This window comes from Paramisgurnus dabryanus, chromosome 8 (genome assembly GCF_030506205.2).
Source record: "Paramisgurnus dabryanus chromosome 8, PD_genome_1.1, whole genome shotgun sequence".
Taxonomy (NCBI): Eukaryota; Metazoa; Chordata; class Actinopteri; order Cypriniformes; family Cobitidae; genus Paramisgurnus; species Paramisgurnus dabryanus.
The window spans coordinates 15,365,632-15,386,352 of record NC_133344.1 but is presented as its reverse complement, the minus strand read 5'-3'; the positions used below and the strand labels follow the sequence as shown (position 1 = coordinate 15,386,352).

Sequence of the window (20,721 nt, the reverse complement as noted above, 5' to 3'; positions counted from 1 at the left end):
TCTTCTGATCTCTTGTTTTCTGTTCTGTGTTGATGTACTCAAATGACCTGATGGTCAATGAGCTTGTATTAACACCCGACTGTAGCGCTGGGTTACTGTTTGCATTGCTAGTGTGATCGTCCCCGGGGCTTTTCTGCAGGAGTACTGAACAGATTTCAAATCAATACCAACATCCTTTGCCAGAGAGAAAGAGAGAGAGAGAGAGAGAGAGAGAGAGAGAGAGAGAGAGAGAGAGAGAGAGAGAGAGAGAGAGAGCGAGAGAGAGAGAGAGAGAGAGAGAGAGAGAGAGAGAGAGAGAGAGAGAGAGCATGAAATGAATGAGTAATGCGAATGAGGAATGCACAAGAATGATTTTGGTACAGAGGGTGTATTCAAAATGGTGTCTTACAATACCATTCTCACTACTGTTTTTGCTGTATACACACTAGCTATAGGATGCTTGGTTGTTTCATTAAAAATAAATACAGTATTTGTCCATATTTGACGCAGGCATACAGCATTTTGGGTTAAAACTACCCAGCATAGGGTGCTGTTAAACCCAACGATGAGTTAAAGGTGCATTGTGCAACTTTTAGATGGATCTCTTCACAGAAATGCAATATAATATATTATCGGTGGTGTATAAAGTAGGGGTGCACAGATAAATGCCGATATACACTAATAATACGTGGCCGATAACTATACTAAACACTCGTCAAACATAATCATTATTCTTTATTATCATGAAAACACCTAAAAAGGTTTGAGGACAGCAATATAAATATATCCTTAAGCCATTTCCTGGAGCTGCGTGTCATTTCTGCGTGTTTAATGGTTCTTCGTCTACAGCGCATATTGAGTTTCTGCAGGAGAGCGCCCTCTGGCTTTTGGAAGTAGCGTCATTTCACCGTAATTCATTGAGAAGCATAGCGAGCATCATCGTATAAAGACCTTACATAATAAACTTTATTGTTTTAATTTCCTTAGAAAGAGAAATTTTTATCTACATAGACTACTACATATGTAGTGTTTTGTCACTATGTTGTCTCAGACAATGACGTTTGTCGTGTGGCGGCTACCGTAGCTTCACTATGCGTTTTGAAAGGGAGGGGTGAGCTGTGGAGTGAGCCATTTGTTGCAATTCACAAGCTCACCTCTAGATGCCGCAAAAATCTACACAGTGGACCTTTAAAGTCGCAGTGAAATTGAAATGAAAAATTGTAATTTGTTTTGGAATATTGTGGTATTTTTTTTTAACAAATTACTTTTTTTAAATGTATGTGCCCTCATAATTTTTAATCAAAAATGCAAATCTCCTCCCCTCCTCGAAACAATATCTCTTTACCGGTCATATTGTATGGCAGGTGGGCGGGGCTCGTGAAAAGATCGCAGCAAAAAGCAACATGACCCAACTTCAAATGATCCAATAAGTTCTCCAAATGGATGAATTCAAGTCCATCCCTACCTTTTTTTTACATTTCAGAAGCCGGATATGTCACCACGGGGGAAATACGACAATCTTCTGTTTTATGGCGACTTTATAACAACCCTGCATTTTTAAAGTGTACTACTGTAGTATGCAAATGGTCTATTATTATACTGAGCCACTCCTATCTTTCAATTTAATAATGTACCTTTGCTTTTATGAAATCATTTGTATTTTTTCTATTCTCATGATGTGTGGCTATTTAGTTCATGTTTTATGAATCCCTGAGTCGCTGTGCTCGTCCGTGTATTGCCTTTGTCTGTCCTTCAATCTCACACACAGATACAGAGGTTTGATGAGAGCTAGATAAGCTACTTTTAGGGTTATCAGTCAGTCAGGCTTTCTGCCTCAATTTGAAATTCAATAATAGTTCTCCATGTTATATTTCCTTCTTGCTGTCAAGGCAGTGATAACAGCTGAGCTCTCTCATCTTCCACATCTCTGTATCTCTACTCGTCTTGTCCACTTCACTATCGCTTTGAATATCTGCTGGTCTCAATGTTCTTATCACTCGGTGGTTTGCAATAATAACAGGCAGCCTGGCTTAACTTGTTTTTATTGTGAATGTAGGAGACTTTGAAGCTAAGATGGTGCAGAGCAATCTTTCTTTCTCCCTCTCTTTTTCTCTCTTTGTTGTTTTCTTTGTTATGGTTTTATACCTGAGCTTAAAATTGTTGGGTTCTCTGAATAAGAAAGCATACTGTATGCCAAGAACATGCACATTGTCGAAGTTTAAGTTTGGCTTTGATGAACCCATATAATAGACCTAATCTTTCTCTTTTTCTTTCTCAGGCTGTGGGCATGACTGAGGTGAATGGACCGGTTGGTGGTCCGCATGTTGCAGAACCTCAGATTGCGATGTTTTGTGGCCGTCAACTTCTACACATGAACACTGAGACTGGACAGTGGGAACCAGATCCTCAGGGACGACAGGGATGCTTCACCCAGCCCAGCAAGATCCTGTCATACTGCCAAGAGGTGCTCCTCTATTATGTTGTTGATTGTTTTTTTACGTATTTCTGTTGTTATGTTTTGTCATTTGTATTGTGTTTTTATTTACTGTTTTGTTTTTATGTTTTGTATTATGTTTTTGTTTATTTCTCTCTGTTTATTGTTTTTATTTTGTTATTCTGTTTTGTTATTCTTTTAGTTTTCTTTTGGTTATGTGTTGATATTTTTTATTATTCTGTTTTATTGTTTTTGTTTTTTTGTGGTTTTGTTCTGTTATGTTGTTATATTTCCATGTTTTAGGGCGTACTCACAATATCCAAACCGAACCACGCTCAAGCGCGTTTGACTGCCAAAACCTGGTTCGTTTGATTAGTATGAGCACACCGTAGCATGCCCAAGACCACCTCTGCAAGCAATGTGTTTCACTGTGCGCACCCCCTTCTGTAAGGTGCATCCCAAAGACATGACGTAAAACAATCTCAAACCTGGAATTTGAAACAAAACATAAAGTATAAAATGTAGTGCTGTTGGTTGGTACAGTAGCTACAGGTAGGTCCATAAATATTGGGACAGAGGCACATTTTGTTATTTTTGCCACAGTTATGTATTGTTTTATGTTATTGAATTTTTCAGTAAATTTATATTATAGAAGAGTTTGGTTTCAAAACGCAATAAATCCATTTTGACTAATTTCGGTAAAAACGTGTTTTCTATACCAAGAAAGTGACAAGATGAAAACCACTATTTTCTGTTACAAACTTTCACATAGCATATTTAGGTTATAATAAAATAAAAAAAAATTAAATCTATAATTTGATTTTCAAAGATTTATTATAAAAACTGATTATTTTTCCGGAAAATGCAATAAATCCATAACTTTTTTTTCTTAAAAATACTATAAATCTATTAAATCAATATATAAATGTGCATTCATCTTTGTCATGTTATATTCATTAAGTTGACTAGTGGTATACACTGATTAAAAAAATAAACATTAATGACATTAATCAAAACACTTGCTTTGTCATATTAAGAACATTGTCATGGCTGCTGTCATCCTTGGGACGTCGTCCCTGAACTTTTTTGACAGCGATCAGCTGTAAAATGTTTTGGTCCTCCTCGATTTTCGTTGACAATGTGTTAGCATGACAGAAGCTTGGCATTTTTCCTTCACCCCAGATGCCTCTCGCGTAAATTATTTGATTTTGCTTCTTTCCCGCCACAGAAAACCACCACAGGTTTATCAATGCCATCAAAAATATTATTTTGTTTTTGTTTGTTTGTTGATTATGAAGAACAAAGTAGATGAGGAAAACTAGGATTCTGTGTGTATTCAAAGCGGTGGCATTATTATTTACAATGCGTGGAATGGTGCGCTGTGATTTGTTAAGCGGATTTATTGCATTCTGCAGAGGAGGAGTGCCGTTTGATGTGGTTTGGAAAAAAGGGAGAAAATATGACAGAATAACATGGCGGATATCAGATTTTGCGAAAAATTGAAGGATTTACTTTTTAATACTGACCAGATACAATACTGATTTTGTTTTTTGGATGGCATTTATCACGTTTTGGAACCAAACTCTTTATATTTATATATGTGTGTATAACCTATATGGAAATCTTCCTGAACCACATGATGGGCTCACAACCATAACTTCCAAATGCAATACTTAAAATCAACACCAAACCTTTAACATGCTTCATTTATGAGGAAATGATTTGACAAGTAGACAATTCATGTCCATAAAACAGCTTTTAAATCAACTGTCCCATTACTTTTGGCCTCTTTAAAAAAGGGGGGCTACATATTAAAAAGCTGTAATTCCTAAATACTTCAGCCAATTTGGATGGTAATACTCTTTAAATAAAGATGAGAGCCAATATACATTATATAACTCTAACTGGAATACATTTTGGTAAACAGCTAAAACAACACAAAATGTGCCTCTGTCCCATTATTTGTGGACCTAATTATATATATTTTCTGAGGTTTTATTACACAGAATTTATGATTAATAAATGTATTTTATAAAATGTCATAAAACTGGGGCTCCCAGGGACCATCTCGTGCCCACCCCCCAGTTTGAGAACCACTGGATTAACCAAACCTTGTTCGGGCACGCTACAGAATGCTCACACTAGTCAATTGAACCAGACTTTGGGTGATCAAACATGCTAGGGTGTTTACTTGGGCCTCGGAGCAAACAGTAGGAATCCAAATCGTACCGGACCGTGCATCAGAAAGCAAGATGTCAATTTGCGCGATGTCATCGGCCTTCGTAAAAACCTTCTCATGCGTGCAGCAAGGTTACGTGAAAATGGCACAAAAGATGAATCGACTAATATGTTGTGCAATATGTTGGGAGGGCAACCGTGCTGGCGCACGGTTCAACGCAACCCTTAGTGAAGATGACATTATGTTCTCTTCTATTTTTATAGTGTATTTCATTCATATTAGACTTTCATGTAATAAATTTCAGTGAAGTTCAAAACACCTGATTTTGTATGCATGCTGACTGGTTGAATAACTGTGTGGACAGGCATCCTCAGCCCATCTCCACTCAAGCATATTCTCAAGGTGAACACAGAGGGCAGCCTTGTCTAATATTAGCATTGTAAAACAAGACACAGCACAGTCCATGTAAATACGCTGGATGCAGATCTGTGTCTAAGTCTCAATGTATTAAGTGTGCAGGATAATGGGAATATTCTTCACAATCAATCAGCGGTGAAGATTTACGAGCTCGGAGCGCCGCAGGCTGAAGCATATTGTGCTGCTAATGTGACGGTATTCTCGCTCCTAAGAGGATTGCAAGTTTTTGTGTCCCCCATTGTCTCATCTAAAGGAATTAGGGATGAGCAATGCTATCCGACTGTTTTCTCATATTTTTCATTAGTGCCGTCCAAATACAAAACTCTCTTCTCCCTGTAGCATAGTGATTATTACAAAACTGCATCCCTTTAGATTTGTAACATTGTACAAAAACAATTTACATTGCATCCCTGTAGGATAGCAAGATTGCAAAATCCTGCTCCTCCAGTATTTCTCCGGTCATTAATTACATCTCTATTGCCAAATACCGCAATACATCTCGCCAATCCATTCTGCATCTTTCACGGCTAAAAGCTCTTTATGTTTCTGTGTGAGAGCAATTTTGAAAATGGAGATGTCAGTCTAAAAAAGCACATTTTTCTTTCTCTGATGCCAGCAACATCGCTCCAGCCTTCTCTGAATCAACATGCTGTCCGTACATACTGTGCCTCCACAGTATAAAATCATCTCTTTGTGTGCTAAGCTGTGCTAAACCAGTCAACCAATCACTCTGCCTAATGGCTTTTAAAAGCATTATTGTGTCCACCTTCTAGCCTGGCACGAGATGGCATGTATGTAAGCTGCTGTAGCTGGCACGAGTGACATTGCGACACTCAATGGAAAGAGGAGTCCAAAGAATATGTCATTCTACGGGCTGGATGATGTTTACAATAACAGGCGGTCTGCCAGTGGACCACAGCGTCATTGCCAAGGCTTGTTTGGAACATAATAATCCCTTACCATATGCTTTGAAGCATTCACCCTCATTTTGTTCAGCCCAGTGTGAATGCATTTCATGCAGCCCAGTAACTTGAATATTAAAGGTGCACTGTGTAGAAGAAAGATCTCTTGACAGAAATGCAATATAATATACATAACTATATTAGCAGTGGTGAATAAAGACCTTACATAATGAACTGTATTGTTTTTATTACCTTAGAATGAACCGTTTTTATCTACAGTATGTACACCGTGGGTCCCCTTACACGGAAGTCGTCGTCATGTTTCTACAGTAACTCGAAAAGTATAAAGTGCTCTACAGCGCGCATTCGACATGTTTGTCTTGTGGCAGCTACCGTAGCTTCTCATTGCGTTTTTAAATTGAGGTTGGTTGTTGCAATTTGCAATCTCACAGCTAAATACCGCAAAAAAAAACATACTGTACCTTTAATGCGTTTTCAAAAAACTCAATAATGAAAATGATTGATGTTGGGGTTAGGGGTGGAGTTTCATTATTGTTTTATTTTATTTCTAATAATCTTATGTTTTTGTATGATTCACTTTAAATTTAAATGAGTTCGCTAACAATTGGGCTGAATCAACTCTATTGCTCATTGTTAGTTTATGTTAGCTAATGGGTGATTCTCATGAAATCCAGATTTAGAAGGTGTCCAGTATCAGATTTTTTAAAAAAGCCCTCTTTTAAAAATGTTTTTGCATATTTAAGATTAAGGTCTGAACTTACCATTATTTTTAGAGGATTTAAAATTGATTTTCTATAAAATTATTTTTTTTTTTTTAAATTAATCTAGATTAATCTCATACAAAATAAAATACTTTTTTTTGCATAATATATGAGTTTGTAATGGGTGTAAATATTATGTATATTTAAACACACACACATACATATCTGTACATTTAAGAGATGTTTTATATAAATATTGTTTTTTATTTATATATAATTTAAAATACATAAAAATATAAATAAATATATATACACATGTAAATGTTTCTTAAATACATACATGATTGTGTGTGTATTTATATATACATAATAATTACACACAGCACAAACACATATGTTATGCAAAAAATTGCTTTTATTTTGTATGAGATTAATCGCTATTAATCTATGCCCAGCTCTACATTTTTTAGATTATCATTAACAAAAATGATCATTAACGCAACATGATATTACATTAAATATATGCATTTACAAACTCATGTTTCGGTAATGAGAACTAAAAAGTTCAACTTTTATCTGGAGAGAAAAATAAGAACTACTTACCTGGTAGCCATCTTGAGTGTCACAGTCAATTATGTCCCTACCAACAAATTATTTATGAAAATGTTAGTTCCTTGAGGGCTTAAACAATGATTGAAAATTGTTGCGGAGGTTGAGAAAATTGGTCTTGGACACATTTATATTCCTTATTATTTTCTCTACATTTACAAATGAACACCAATACCACATGTTTCTTTACTGTAAATGTTTATAGTATAACATACACTGAAGCTTTTAATTTTTTTAGATTTTTCTATTATAAATATTTCCATGTCAAAGAACCCAAATCCAGTCATGGACACGTTGCGGTAATGAAAATTGTCCTCTTTAATGTGACAAAAAAAAACAACAAAATTGGTTTGTATGATGTCATTTGAAATCATGTGCAAAATAGTACATGAAGAGATGTTTGTAACTGTATGCTTCTTATATTGATAGCATTTACTTTTTTTTATCAAAATGTTTCATGACACCTCATAAGTCTAATTTCGCGAGAATCACCCTAATGTATTTGCTAATGTTAACAAATGCGACCTTATCGTAAAGGATTACCATTGTTACTTTATTAAAAATGACTTTTTTAACTATTTTATTTTGATTATTTTATTCATCACAATAAGCTTCTCTCTTGAAGTTTTAATCCCTGACACAGAAACGAACAGTTTGTCTTTATGGCTGCTGTGTATGGTGTATTTTAAGACATCTGAGATGCTGTATTGATCTCTAGGTTACTCGAATGCTATAACAGTTATTAATGTAATATATCTGTCTGACTGACCTTGTCTTGTCACATCTGATCTATATATGTGAAAAATGATATATATAGTAAAATAACCAACCCCTATGTGGAAAATATACATGTATATTTTCTTTCTATCCATTTCCCTCTATTCCTATAGCACTCCTTAATGATTCAATTCAGTCATTTATGATTTTATTATGAATCATAAATACAATCTTTAATATGCACAGATGGCTTAAATGAGTCTACAACCCCTACAAACATTTCTTGAAGGTTAAAGTCTTATTCTGCGCATAGCATACGCAATGAATCTTCTAACCCAACCTACTGCTTATACCCAAAATAGTTCACGTTAGTGCTGCAGTCTTTGCTGGTGCCATTTGACTCAGGGACTCCCTCTGCTGGTGAAATGAGACAATAAGACTTACCATTTTATGATGGGTTGCCATTAGTTGCATGTGTTTTTATTCATCATAATCAGGTAAAATTACATTTTCAAAAAATAAGATCAGATATTAATGCCACACAAAGTATATGGAACCTATATTAGTGATAGCAGTGCCATATTGTAGCCATAGTGCTTTATTAATAATCTGTGAGAAATCTGAAAATCCCGAGTGCCTTTTGTCCTCTGTGTTTCCTGTTCCTTATCATCCTTTTGTACTTTAATTTTATGCATGCTAAATGTATTATTTGTTTACCTTCTTCCAACTGTTGTGATCCTGATTCATGTCCCTGGCTCTCTCCTCATGTGTGTCTATCCGTCCATCTGTTCTCTGTGTGTATCAGATGTATCCCGAGCTGCAGATCTCTCATGTGGAAGAGTCCTCATCTCCAGCAACCATCCAGGGCTGGTGTAAGAAAGGCTGGGGTCACTGTCAAACCCGTACCTTCATTGTTGTGCCCTACAGATGTCTGGGTGAGTTATAAAGCCCACATCCTGAACCTTTTTTTAAAAGAAAGAACTCACCATGGACTAAATTCACAGATATGTATTTAACAGACAAAAATCACTTCAGTAATTGAATCAAAAAATTGTTCAGGAATATTTACTAACACTTATGTTGCTATAAAACATTTCAGCCGTTTCTTATTATTAACGTTGAAATTGTGCATGTAAGTGCTGTATTATTATAGTGCCGTAACTCTGTCTGATGCATCCATGGCTAGCCTAGCTTGGCACAAAGACTGTAAGTCAATGGCTCCTGCTAGCATACAGCTCCCAATAAGTGACGAGTTAATGCCAACATTTTCCTATTTATATGTTGTGATTTGTATAGACACAGCATGTACAAATAACAAGGTCATATGAGACACAGCCATCTTTTAACTATATTCTCAGTATACTTTATTTAGCCGTGACCTTTGCACTCTAAAATACAGATATTTTTTACTTGCTTTTTTGGAGCTCAACAGTCTGTGGTGACTGGTCCTGATGGTATCAAGATGTGTTTTGGTCGATTGGATCACATATGGACGACCCTAAATACAGGTGTAAACGGGGTGTAAATTTAAACGTTTTGAGCTCGTTCACTTTCGACCACATTCAGAGGTAGTCGAAAACCCATTCGACCGACACGCATGTGGTTGAATGTGTTCAAACAGCTACAAAAGACCACCTACTCAACGTTACATATGGTACAAATGTATACATATCTGTGTAAGGATAAAGTAAGGGATAATTAATAGGCCGCAGGTTATTATCGCTGAAAAAAAGCCTAGACAGTGTCATCAGTCTTGTATGACACCTGAAGGGGCTTATTTTGCGATAACAACCTGCTGCCTGTACATTTTCCTGCTTATTATACGGTTATATACATAATAAGTACAGTAAGGTAAGGAACATTAAATATTGATATAAAATATTTTATTTGCAAATTTTTAACGAATGCACACCTTCCGCGAGAAAAAAACTGTTTACTTTTGGTTTTAAGATAGAAGACGATGTTCAAATGTCACAAACGCATTATATGGTTGAATAATTTGTAAATATAATGTCATATATGTTATTAACTCATTCCCCGCCATTGACGAGTTATCTCGTCAATTAAGAAAAAACATTTGCCTAAAAAAAAATGTGTAGCTGATTAGTTTTTATGATTATTACGATTATCCACTAGATGTCACTCTTACCCAATTTATAAAAAACTGAAGCAAAAAATAATTTATTAATTTAACACTCCGTGTATGTTTTGAAAATTGTTCTGAATGATCTCTAACAAAATTCAGTTCACAAAAATGCAATTATTTCAGCTTTTTGCTCAAAATGTTGTATTTTTTGAAGAATATTTAAGAGTTCAGGGTTTCCCGCAGAAAATTTGTTAGTTAAGGTGGTAGGGTGGGTGGTGCCGGGGGGCGTGACAATCAAAGGTGCAGGGCGTACGCGTCATGATGAATATAGTTTTATTAAAAACACTTTAATATTTTTATATTAAACTATGACAGAAAATGAACACATACTAGATTATTAATGAATTAAATGTTTTTAACAGATACCTTAAACCAAAATAGCTGCGTGATGAAGTGAAACTAAAGGGTTAATAAACACAAACTGAAGCAGATGTTGTAGAACATTTAGGCCGTGTGGCGCGCGTGCCCGCTCGCGGTGTGAAGCGTGTCCGCGCTTTTCTCCGAGATGCACTTGATGGCATTTTGTGCTGCGAAATTATTATTTTTTGGACAACCTAGTTAAGGTGGTAGGGTTTCCCAGCTTAGGTGGGCCGCCTGAACTGCAAAGTGCTGCGGGAAACCCTGGAGTTTATAAACAGAGAAAAAAAATAAAGATAGGATAAAAAAAATTCCCGTTTGGTTTGTCTTTGAATATTATTTGTTTGAAAGCAAAGGGTCTGTTCTTTTATTTGATATATTTGTATGTTTATATATTTTTAGAAGAAAATTTTCCTAGCAGGCATTTTGTGAAACATTTGTTAAAAATTTATATTACATTTTTGTGTAATATTAAACTGTACCTGTCAAAATTATTTGCAGCCGTGTGTTGTTAGTTTCTGCCGGTTGTTATCTCGTACTAACATACCTTGGAATGTCACGACTGGCCAATCAGAATCAAGCATTTTAGAGTGGTACATATTAGGACCTTTTTAAAGGATACTGTCCTATTTTTGGCCATTTTTTTCTGACAGTGTAAGAGAGAGCAAGTTGTTTTTAAGTTAGACACCTTAAACATGCGACTAGGCTTTTAAGCTTTGTCTGTGAAACTGGTCATGAAAGTTATAGTTCACCCAAAAATGAAAATTCTGTAATCATTTACTCCCCCTCATGTTGTTACAAACCTGTATTTTTTTGTTGAACACAAAGGAAGATATTTCGAGGAAATGATTGTAACCAAACCGTTCGTGAATCCCATTCACTATTCTTTTTTCCTACTATGGAAGTGAATGGGGTCCACAAACGTTTTGGTTCTCAAGATTTCTCAAAATATCTTCCTTTGTGTTCAACAGAACAAAGATATTTATGCAGGTTTGTAACAACATGAGAGTGAGTAAATGATGACAGAATTTTCATTTTTGGGTGAACTATCCCTTTAAAATAAAACAGCATTTTATAATGCATAACTATCACAAAGGTGCTGCTTTATGAATAAAAGCATCTCTAAATCTGTTTGCTCAGTACTGATGTAGATGAATATGGATCGGCTCTGTCCTTGGTTTCTGCTCACATACTGCAAAGTTCCCTCGCAAAGTTTAAATTTGCCACATCAGCCCAAGTGGGCATTTTTAAAAAATGCCAACAGCACTATTTTTATCTTCCCTTTTTCTTCACAATTATCTACTTCTTAATTTATTCTCTGGATTAATTTGAATATTCAATTTGTTCTCTTAATTAGACCCTATCTTAATCTTAGTTTTATAAAGAGCGACTTTTCATGTAATTTCTTACCATCTCTTTCTTTCTCAGTTGGTGAATATGTAAGTGAAGCGCTGCTGGTTCCAGACCGCTGCCGTTTCCTGCACCAGGAGCAGATGGACTCTTGCGAGAGTTACGTGTACTGGCACAACATTGCCAAAGAGGTGAATAAATAAAGTTTACAGATCAATGTGTGTACATATAAAGGCTGGAAAAATGAAAACTGCAATTCAACTTTAATAGCTTCACGGTTAGTGGGAGTTACTGTATATTGCAACAGTCCTCTTCTCTGATTTATGATCCTTTTACCCTCACATCCAATCTCATCGATCACACTGCATCAGACTTTAAAAAAATAAGATTTTCTCATCTGAATTTCATGGTTATTTCTCTCCTGGCACCTACACTCAATTACAAAGAAAAACAAAAATGTGTAAACCTTTTGAAGCATTGCTGCAGTTATTCATCTTACTTGCCAAAAAACGGGAACTTAGTGTATTTTTTAACTCTCTCTCTCTCGCTCTCTTTCTTCTACTTGCTGTTTTCTAGGCATGCACAGCTGACAGTCTGGAGTTGCATAGTTACGGGATGCTGTTGCCATGCGGTGACCGTTTCCGTGGGGTGGAGTACGTCTGTTGTCCGGGCAGGGCGGGAGCCAGTGGACGTGGTGAGACAGAGACAACAGATGCTGCGCAAGAAGCAACACCCCTTGTGTCCATGGCTGGAGAAAAAGTTGTCACCAGGTATAATTTGAATTAAGTCTTAATATTAACAAATATGGACAAACCTTTTACCATGCTGGGTATTTGGATCAAATATGGGCCTTTTCCGGGTTAAAGGGATAGTTCGGCAAAATCGATATTAAACCAATGATTTATTCACCCCCAAGCTGTCCGAGTTGCATATGTCCATTGTTTTTCAGACATACACATTTCGGTTATTTTAGAAAATATTTTAGATCTTTCAGTTGATTAAATGTAATGTTACGGGGTCCACTCATAGTCCACGACCTTCAAGTCCAAAAAAAGTGCGTCCATCCTTCACAAATTAAATCCACTGTATAACCTATTCTATTGTTAAAGGATTAGTCCATTCTCTTAAAAAAAAATCTAGATAATTTACTCACCACCATGTCATCCAAAATGTTGATGTCTTTCTTTGTTCAGTCGAGAAAAGATTATGTTTTTTGAGGAAAACATTCCAGGGTTTTTCTCATTTTAATGGACTTTAATGGACCCCAACACGTAACAGTTTTAATGCAGCATAAAATTGCAGTTTCAATGGAGTTTCAAAGGACTCTAAACGATCCCAAACGAGGCATACGGGTCTTATCTACCGAAACAATTGTCATTTTTTAGAAGAAAAATAAAAAATATGCACTTTTAAACCACAACTTCTCGTCTATCACCGGTCCTGTGACGTGCCACCGTGACCTCTCGCAATATGTTATCACGTCAAGAGATTATTTCAAATATCAACATTGGCTTTCAGAATCATACACCGCACCTTTAACAGTCCAGTGTAGGTTCAAAATGTATTTCGACCGGCAAATTATATCTGTTAAAGGTGACATAGAATGATTGAACGGAGTATTTATCCTTGTTCTGTGATGTGACATCTAGAAAAAATATTTTTTGTTTGGGTCTGTAATGCCTTAGAAGCTTCCTAAAAACCTCTCTCAGATAGCTCTGTTAGGGTGGGGGATTTTAAACAAGTGGTTTTGCACCTATTTGGCTCCCCCTACTGGCTTAACTTGCAATCTCATTACTGATTGGCTGACTTTGCTGCCACTCAAAAAATGTAGCCAATTATTTTACAGTGAGATGCCTGTGATGTCATAAGCATCAGTTTTTCAGATTGGGCCGTTTTCTGGCTGACATTTCTAAAAGAGGAATTTCTATGAGACTGAGATGTTTAGCATGTCCAGCACTTTTTGTATGTTTGTGAATGTGGGTAGACTACCATTATTCAACAAAGACAAGGTAAAAATGGTTTTTCATTCTCTGCCCCCTTTAATGTATTAATATCTCAACGAACCTTTAAATCAGTGTGAAAACAGCGCCAACCACTCCAAGTCCCTCTCCCATCACTGACATTGAGGAAGATGACATGGAGGAGGAAGAGGATGAGATAGTGGAGGAAGAGGCAGAGGAGGAAGAGGAAGAAGGAAATGATGAAGCAGCAGATGAGGTAGAGGAACCAGAAGAGGAGGAACCTGCCACTACAGTAAAAGACCAGGAGGAATATGAGTATCCAATCGACTCCCATTTCCAGGGCCAAGACTACATGGACAACTTCTACTATGATAAGAATCTCCAGACCGCCAAAGCATCCACCCCACCACAGACACGAGTGGACAACAGTGAGTTTTCATTCTCTCAATCTGTGTTGCTTACTTTCTCTTTTTGATACATTCATTGATTGAACTACTGTCTTGTGTTTAATCTTTCTCTTCTATCAGTAGTTCCCACTTCTCGTCCTACAGACGGTGTTGATGTGTATTTTGAGATGCCGGGTGACGACAGCGAACACGCCAACTTTCTGCGTGCTAAGATGGACCTAGAGGAACGGCGAATGAAACGCATCAATGAGGTCAGGGGGCAGGAGTTAACACACAACAGACATTTTCACTGATGTTATATAATATATATATATTAGGGCTGTCAAAAGATTAATCGCGATTAATCGCATCCAAAATAAAAGTTTGTGTTTACATAACATATGTGTGTGTACTGTGTATAAATATTATTTATATATAAAAACACACCCAATCATGTATATATTTAAGAAAAAATTTTTATATTTATATATAAAATATTTATATTTATATATAATATAAATTATAGAAATGTATATACAGTATTTAAATGCAAATATTTCTTAAATATATACATGAATGTGTGTGTATTTATATATACATAATATTTATACACAGTACACACACATATGCTATGTAAACACAAACTTTTATGTTAGATGCGATTAATCGCGATTAATCTTTTGACAGCCCTAATATATATATATATATATAGTAAAAAAGTGTGTAAAAAATTTTTTTTTGGTGTTTGCACAGATCATGAAGGAATGGGCAGAGGCCGACAACCAATCAAAGAACCTGCCAAAGTCAGACCGACAGGCTCTGAATGAGGTAAGCCAATCGCAATGCTCCTCCTCTGTAACACCATTTTATTGTCTGAAGTTACCCAAGGCTATAAAGGTTTTGTTTTGCGTTCTTGTTTTAGGTAAGCAGCCTGCCAAATGCCAACACAGTAATTTAATATAGTTATGGATGGCATTAAAGCTCACATAACACAAGCTGTTTCTGCAAACATCATGTTAATCTGGAGTACTTATAGAGTAGTATTGCATCCTTTACATCTCAAAAGAGACTTTAGTTTGAAAAGGTTTATAAAAGATAACTATACCACTACTTTCCAAAAAAACCCGAGCTCAGGGAGGTGTAAGAAGCCAAGCTCAGGGTTGGGTATCATAAGAAATTTTCCCATTCCAATTCCGGTTCCATTTCTTGGTTCTTAATCAATTATAATAAAAGAAATACGAAAAATAATGCACAATACTTTTCCACAATTCCATGTGTGTTTATTAATCACTGTCAAAATATTTTAAACCGAGCATTTAAATTATTCCGGGTGAAATGCCCATATAAGGACATCCACTGTACTTCCTGCACTGCTTACGCAACAGATTCTATAGTAGAAAAAACATTCCAAAATTGTACGATCCAAGTGAATTCTGCAAATAATTTTTTTCTCTCTTTCTGTCCCAGCATTTCCAGTCGGTTTTACAGACTCTTGAGGAGCAGGTAGCCGGTGAGAGACAGCGATTGGTGGAAACACATCTGGCCCGTGTGGTGGCTACGCTGAATAACAACCGCCGACTGGCACTTGAAAGCTATCTGAGCGCGGTGCAAAGCGACCCACCACAGGTCTGAGAACTGCTGATAAAATATCAGCTCACAATGTCATATTTACATTAATAGAGCGTTAATAATGAGGAATAATAGAGGAAATAATGTTAGTTCAGAAATATTAGCAGAAGAAAGGAATAATGCAGAACAATATTATCACAAAAAATAATAGCAGAAGATATTTTATCCACATGTTAGTACAGATTAAACATCACAATCAATAATGTTGTAATACTTCCAGGATTATGTGTGATCTTTTTATGATTTTTTTTGTAGTTAGATAAGTAGCCTATCTTGTTTTTAAATGTTGGCTTTATTGTATATCTGCAGTGCTAGCATGTGTTTTGATACAGTATTATAGTGAGTGTATATATCAAATTTTCGTTCTGTTCCTCTCTCGCTCTTTCAGCCCGAGCGAGTGCTTCAGGCTTTAAAGCGTTACATGGCCGCAGAGCAGAAGGACCGGAGACACACGCTGCGTCATTATCAACACATCGAGTCTGCCGACCCTCAGAAAGCAGAGCAGATGAAATTCCAGGTTCGACACATTCACACACCTTCTCCTGATACATTAATCTTAGTCTTCAAACTATTTATATCGTTTTTCAATTAAGTTTGCAAACAGCAGAAAAATAATGACTGTGTGTCCAAGCATGATGTGTTGCAAGTTTTTGTATTTAAGACCAGTAAGATCCCAGCACTGGTGTAGCTGCAGTATATAAATGCACTGATATAAATGCTAATATAAAATCAATAAAACTATTTAATTTGTGTGTTTAAAGGTGTACACACACCTGCATGTGATCGAGGAGAGGATGAACCAGAGTCTGGCTCTGCTATATAAAGTCCCCGGCCTGGCCGAGAAACTTCATGATGAAATCCGTAAGAGTTTGTGTTACAAAGACTTAATGAATCTTCCATGTAAATGCTGTGATCTCAAATAGTGTGTATTATTCTCTCTGTCTCTTTCTCTGTGTATAGAGGAGTTAGTGAAAACAGAGCGAGGTGACATCAGTGAACTTATGACCACTTCCTTCTCCGAGACACGGACAACAGAGGAGCTCCTTCCTGCTGAGAGTGAGGAAGAGAGAGATGATGAAGAGGAAGAGGAGAGAGCTTTCCAGAACCGGCCCTACCCACCACGCATCGGTACACATGCATTATAAAGGACACAAATAGTGTCAGCATATTAACAAACTATTTATAATAGTATAATAATACTACCATTTCCTTATGTGTTTATTTTTCTTTCTTTAACATTTTGGCAATTCAGAACCCCAGCCAAATGAAAAGAAAGGTGAGCGCTATGTTTTTTTCATGTGATTATATGCATTTATTTCATAATATATTATTCTTAATATATATAAGCCTGAATACCTGTATGATCATTCTTTGGTCTTTCCACAGTTTCCTCAGTGGATGAATATGATTACACCACATCTGAAAGAGGACCGACTTATGAATATGAAGAAAAAGTAGGAAAATCTGCCCTTACTACTATTACTTAATTATTGTTACTATTACTACCTCTACATTTTTAGCAAATGCTTTTAGTAAATGCATGTAACTGTAGCAAACGTTATTTGTTCAATCCCAGGTTAACACACAAACTAAAAACATATTTAGAGATTAAATGCAATGTATGTCCCTTTGGATCAAAGTGTTTGTTTGATGAGTAAATGTAAATGCTCTCTTGCCGGTGTGACCTAACAAATATTATCCACAATGCCCAGCTGTATTAAGTGTGCAATTGTTTAGTTTTACCACTAGAGGGAGCTGACTGTGTTTAAATGTGTACAAGGTTAATATTGCTATACAGAATTGATATTTTCTATAGTACTAAGCTTACCTGATATTTCTCATTTGAAATTGAACCAGAATTAAATTATTATTTCCTCTGCCTGTGTTCTCGTGTTTCTCAGATCAACACATCTGTAGAACTGAAGCAGGTGGTCTACAAGTCTCCAGGAATTCAGAGAGATGAGCTGGTTTGTATTTTAAAGCTATAATTGTATTTATTATTTTGTAAATTATTACGATTTATTATATTATTATTATTATATAAGCACCCAACTACATGTATGTTCAATCACAGTGTGCAAAATTGTTTTAATAGTATGAACAACAGTAGGGGTGAGCAGGGCAACGGGGTTAACTGTAACATGGGGTTAACTGTAACATGGCTACTTTACATACAGTATTTATACAGGGCCGAGCAATCTGTGCTTTTGGTCTTTTTCTCTTACTGTCAGAAGATGATCTTTTGTAAATTTGTGAAACGTTTTTGTGTGTTTTGGCTAAGATATTGAACAAAGACTGTTTTGGAGGCATGGAAGAAAATTTCTTTATCATATGTTTTTTTTTCAATTTCTAAGTTGGGTGATGTTACCTAAAACATAACAGCATTTTGAAACATGTCAGCAACTCCTAGTAACTGATAGCTGGCCTAGGATTGAAAACATTTTTACACAGTGGGGTTAGTTGTCACACAGTGTTATAATTAAGCCTCAAGCCTCCAATGATAATGAAATGAAAACAATGTAAGCACTATTCATCAAAATGATAACTGTTAATACAATATCAGGGAAAATAACTCACAATAATGATTTTTTTTATTTTTATTGTGCAGCCCTTTAAAAAAAATCAATTTATATGCATTGATGCATAATACAAGGATGGTTAGATGAAGAATCATGGATGGATGAATGTGTGGATATCTGTCTATTATTGGTCGATATATAAACAATATCCACCTTTAGTATATAGACAGAATTTGATTCAATTTTTCTGTTTAAACTAAATGTTCTAGCACGTGTTACAACAACAAACCCCCTGTTTGTTACAATGAACCCCACCTATGGGTTAAGTTGTAACGTTTGCACTTCTGTCACTTTCGGTGTAATTGTATGATAACTGTAGGTCCCACAAACAAACTGTAAGTGTTTGTTTGTTGCAGATATGTGTGTGTTGATTGTGTAAAATAAGTAATGATAAATCTAACTTAGATATTTTTTTACTGATAGACCCAAAACCATAAAGTGTTAGTTTGTGCCACGCTCTCCTCCACAGTAGATAATGAAGTGTGATGTGTTTTACCTAAAACAAAGAAATCCAAAAATCTGATCCTTACATACCATGTAAAAGGTTTCTTGTTTATCTTCTCATTTCTGTCTACCACAGCAGCCGGATGTTTTGGAGACGTTCAACCGTGGAGCGATGGTGGGGCTTCTGGTGGTTGCCGTGGCAATCGCCATGGTGATGGTCATCAGCTTGTTGCTAGTGCGCCGTAAGCCGTATGGAACCATCAGCCACGGCATAGTAGAGGTGAGAGTTCGCCTGAAAGTTTGACTACTAAAATGGGTTGTTTTGTGCAGCTTCATGTATTTTTAAAGTAATGCTCTGTTTAATTCTAAACTTGGATAAGCGCTTTGGATTTTGGGCTGTTGTTTTTCTAAAGAGCACTAAAGGAAGTACTGGCAGCTTCCTGCTGCTGTCTGTTTTTATCGGCTGCTTTTTTGCAGTCTGATATTATGATTATAGGAAAAAGATGCCAGATGTGGATTTGTATAATCTGTCATAAAGTGTTGCCCAAAAGCCAGAGACCATTAAAATGGTTGTTTTATGTGTTATTTGTTTATTTAACCCCTTAACTGGCCCAAATCCCTTTTGAGTGGGGGGTAAAACTGTGATCTACACCTTTTTTGGTCTAGAAGCCTAATCTTGGTCTTATTTTAAAGAAGACAATTAAAGTTTTTTCACAGAAGTCTCTGGAGGTTAAAATATTAAATAAAAAATGTTATAGCAGTTTTAATTTATTTTAAGAAATAAAAATAATTCAAAAACATATTCATTTTTTTATAAAATTATAAAAATGTAAATGTTTCACAAAAGTAATAATATAAAAGTCTCACAAGTCTCAAGTAGTTGTGATCCAAATTTCAAGTTAAAATCACAAAAATTAGGTTTGTGTCACACTTTTAGTGGGTTTACCAACAACGACCACTAGGTGTCAACGCTTTGCTGCATACTCTTGTCGCAAATTAATAAATTACTGTCACTGCGTTATTATTAATGGAAAAAGGTTTCAAAATATGAAAACTATATTCTTAGAGCTTTCCAATGATACAGTATATAGTTTGTCAACATTTTTGAAGATTTATAATAGGATTTAGTTTTATGAATAAATAATAATTAATATGCATTCCTATGGACTGAATTTTTTTTCTTTCAATTTACTAAATTTTTTAAGGTTAGCGGTTGCAATCAATTTATTTAAGATAAATTTTAACAAAAAAATTAGTAAATTGAATGAATTTTTTTTCAGTGTGGGGGGGTCATGTAACAAAAAACTGTCACTACATTATTTCTATTATCAGATGACCTTGAAATATGAAAATTACATTCTGAAAGCTTTCCAGTATAGATAGTTTGTCATGATTTTCTAGGTTTAGAGTAGGGTATTAGTGTTACAAATATATAATAACAAAGTGGGCCCACCTGTGGACCCCTTGGCATTTTAGAAAATGTCTCTCACTATGTAATTTCTTTACCAAAATGGTGATGATAAATGAAATCTACACTATTAGAGCTTTCAAACGATATATAGTTTGTCATGATTGGATAAGAATTCACATGCAAAACAATGAAGTAAACATAGGCGTCCCGCTGGCGGGACAGTGACATTTAGCAGAATATAAATGTTTTGAGGCACACTCTTTACATAAATAAATCAATTACTCTCCATGCATAATTTATTTTATGAAACACTGTTGAAATATGTATTCTAGAGGCTTAGACCTTTCCAATGATACATAGTTTGTCATGATAGATAAAAATTTACGTGCAAAATATTGAAAGTAAAATCTGGTGTCTCGCTCAAGGGACGGTGCCAGTTAGTGTCTTAAACCAGGAAATAAAGTGAAACTTCGATGGATTAGACCAGTTCCAAAAAAAA

At 35.7% G+C, this 20,721-nt stretch overlaps 1 protein-coding gene across 4 annotated transcripts in view; it reads left to right on the top strand.

The window, feature by feature from the left end:
- aplp1 (amyloid beta (A4) precursor-like protein 1) overlaps positions 1-20,721 on the top strand; it is a 70,949-nt gene that overhangs the window by 47,328 nt on the left and 2,900 nt on the right. For 2 of the 4 annotated variants that reach the window (XM_065280645.1, XM_065280646.1), the window contains exons 2-16: positions 2,258-2,443; positions 8,765-8,894; positions 11,891-12,003; positions 12,389-12,582; positions 13,888-14,201; positions 14,304-14,431; positions 14,913-14,987; positions 15,627-15,785; positions 16,177-16,305; positions 16,550-16,649; positions 16,749-16,916; positions 17,041-17,064; positions 17,175-17,242; positions 17,690-17,755; positions 18,948-19,091. In XM_065280645.1, coding sequence (XP_065136717.1) covers positions 2,258-2,443; positions 8,765-8,894; positions 11,891-12,003; positions 12,389-12,582; positions 13,888-14,201; positions 14,304-14,431; positions 14,913-14,987; positions 15,627-15,785; positions 16,177-16,305; positions 16,550-16,649; positions 16,749-16,916; positions 17,041-17,064; positions 17,175-17,242; positions 17,690-17,755; positions 18,948-19,091 — 1,998 coding nt within the window. Of the gene's footprint in view, positions 1-2,257; positions 2,444-8,764; positions 8,895-11,890; positions 12,004-12,388; positions 12,583-13,887; positions 14,202-14,300; positions 14,432-14,912; positions 14,988-15,626; positions 15,786-16,176; positions 16,306-16,549; positions 16,650-16,748; positions 16,917-17,040; positions 17,065-17,174; positions 17,243-17,689; positions 17,756-18,947; positions 19,092-20,721 lie in introns of all 4 variants that reach the window. The other 2 variants (XM_065280644.1, XM_065280643.1) reach the window with 1 other exon arrangement.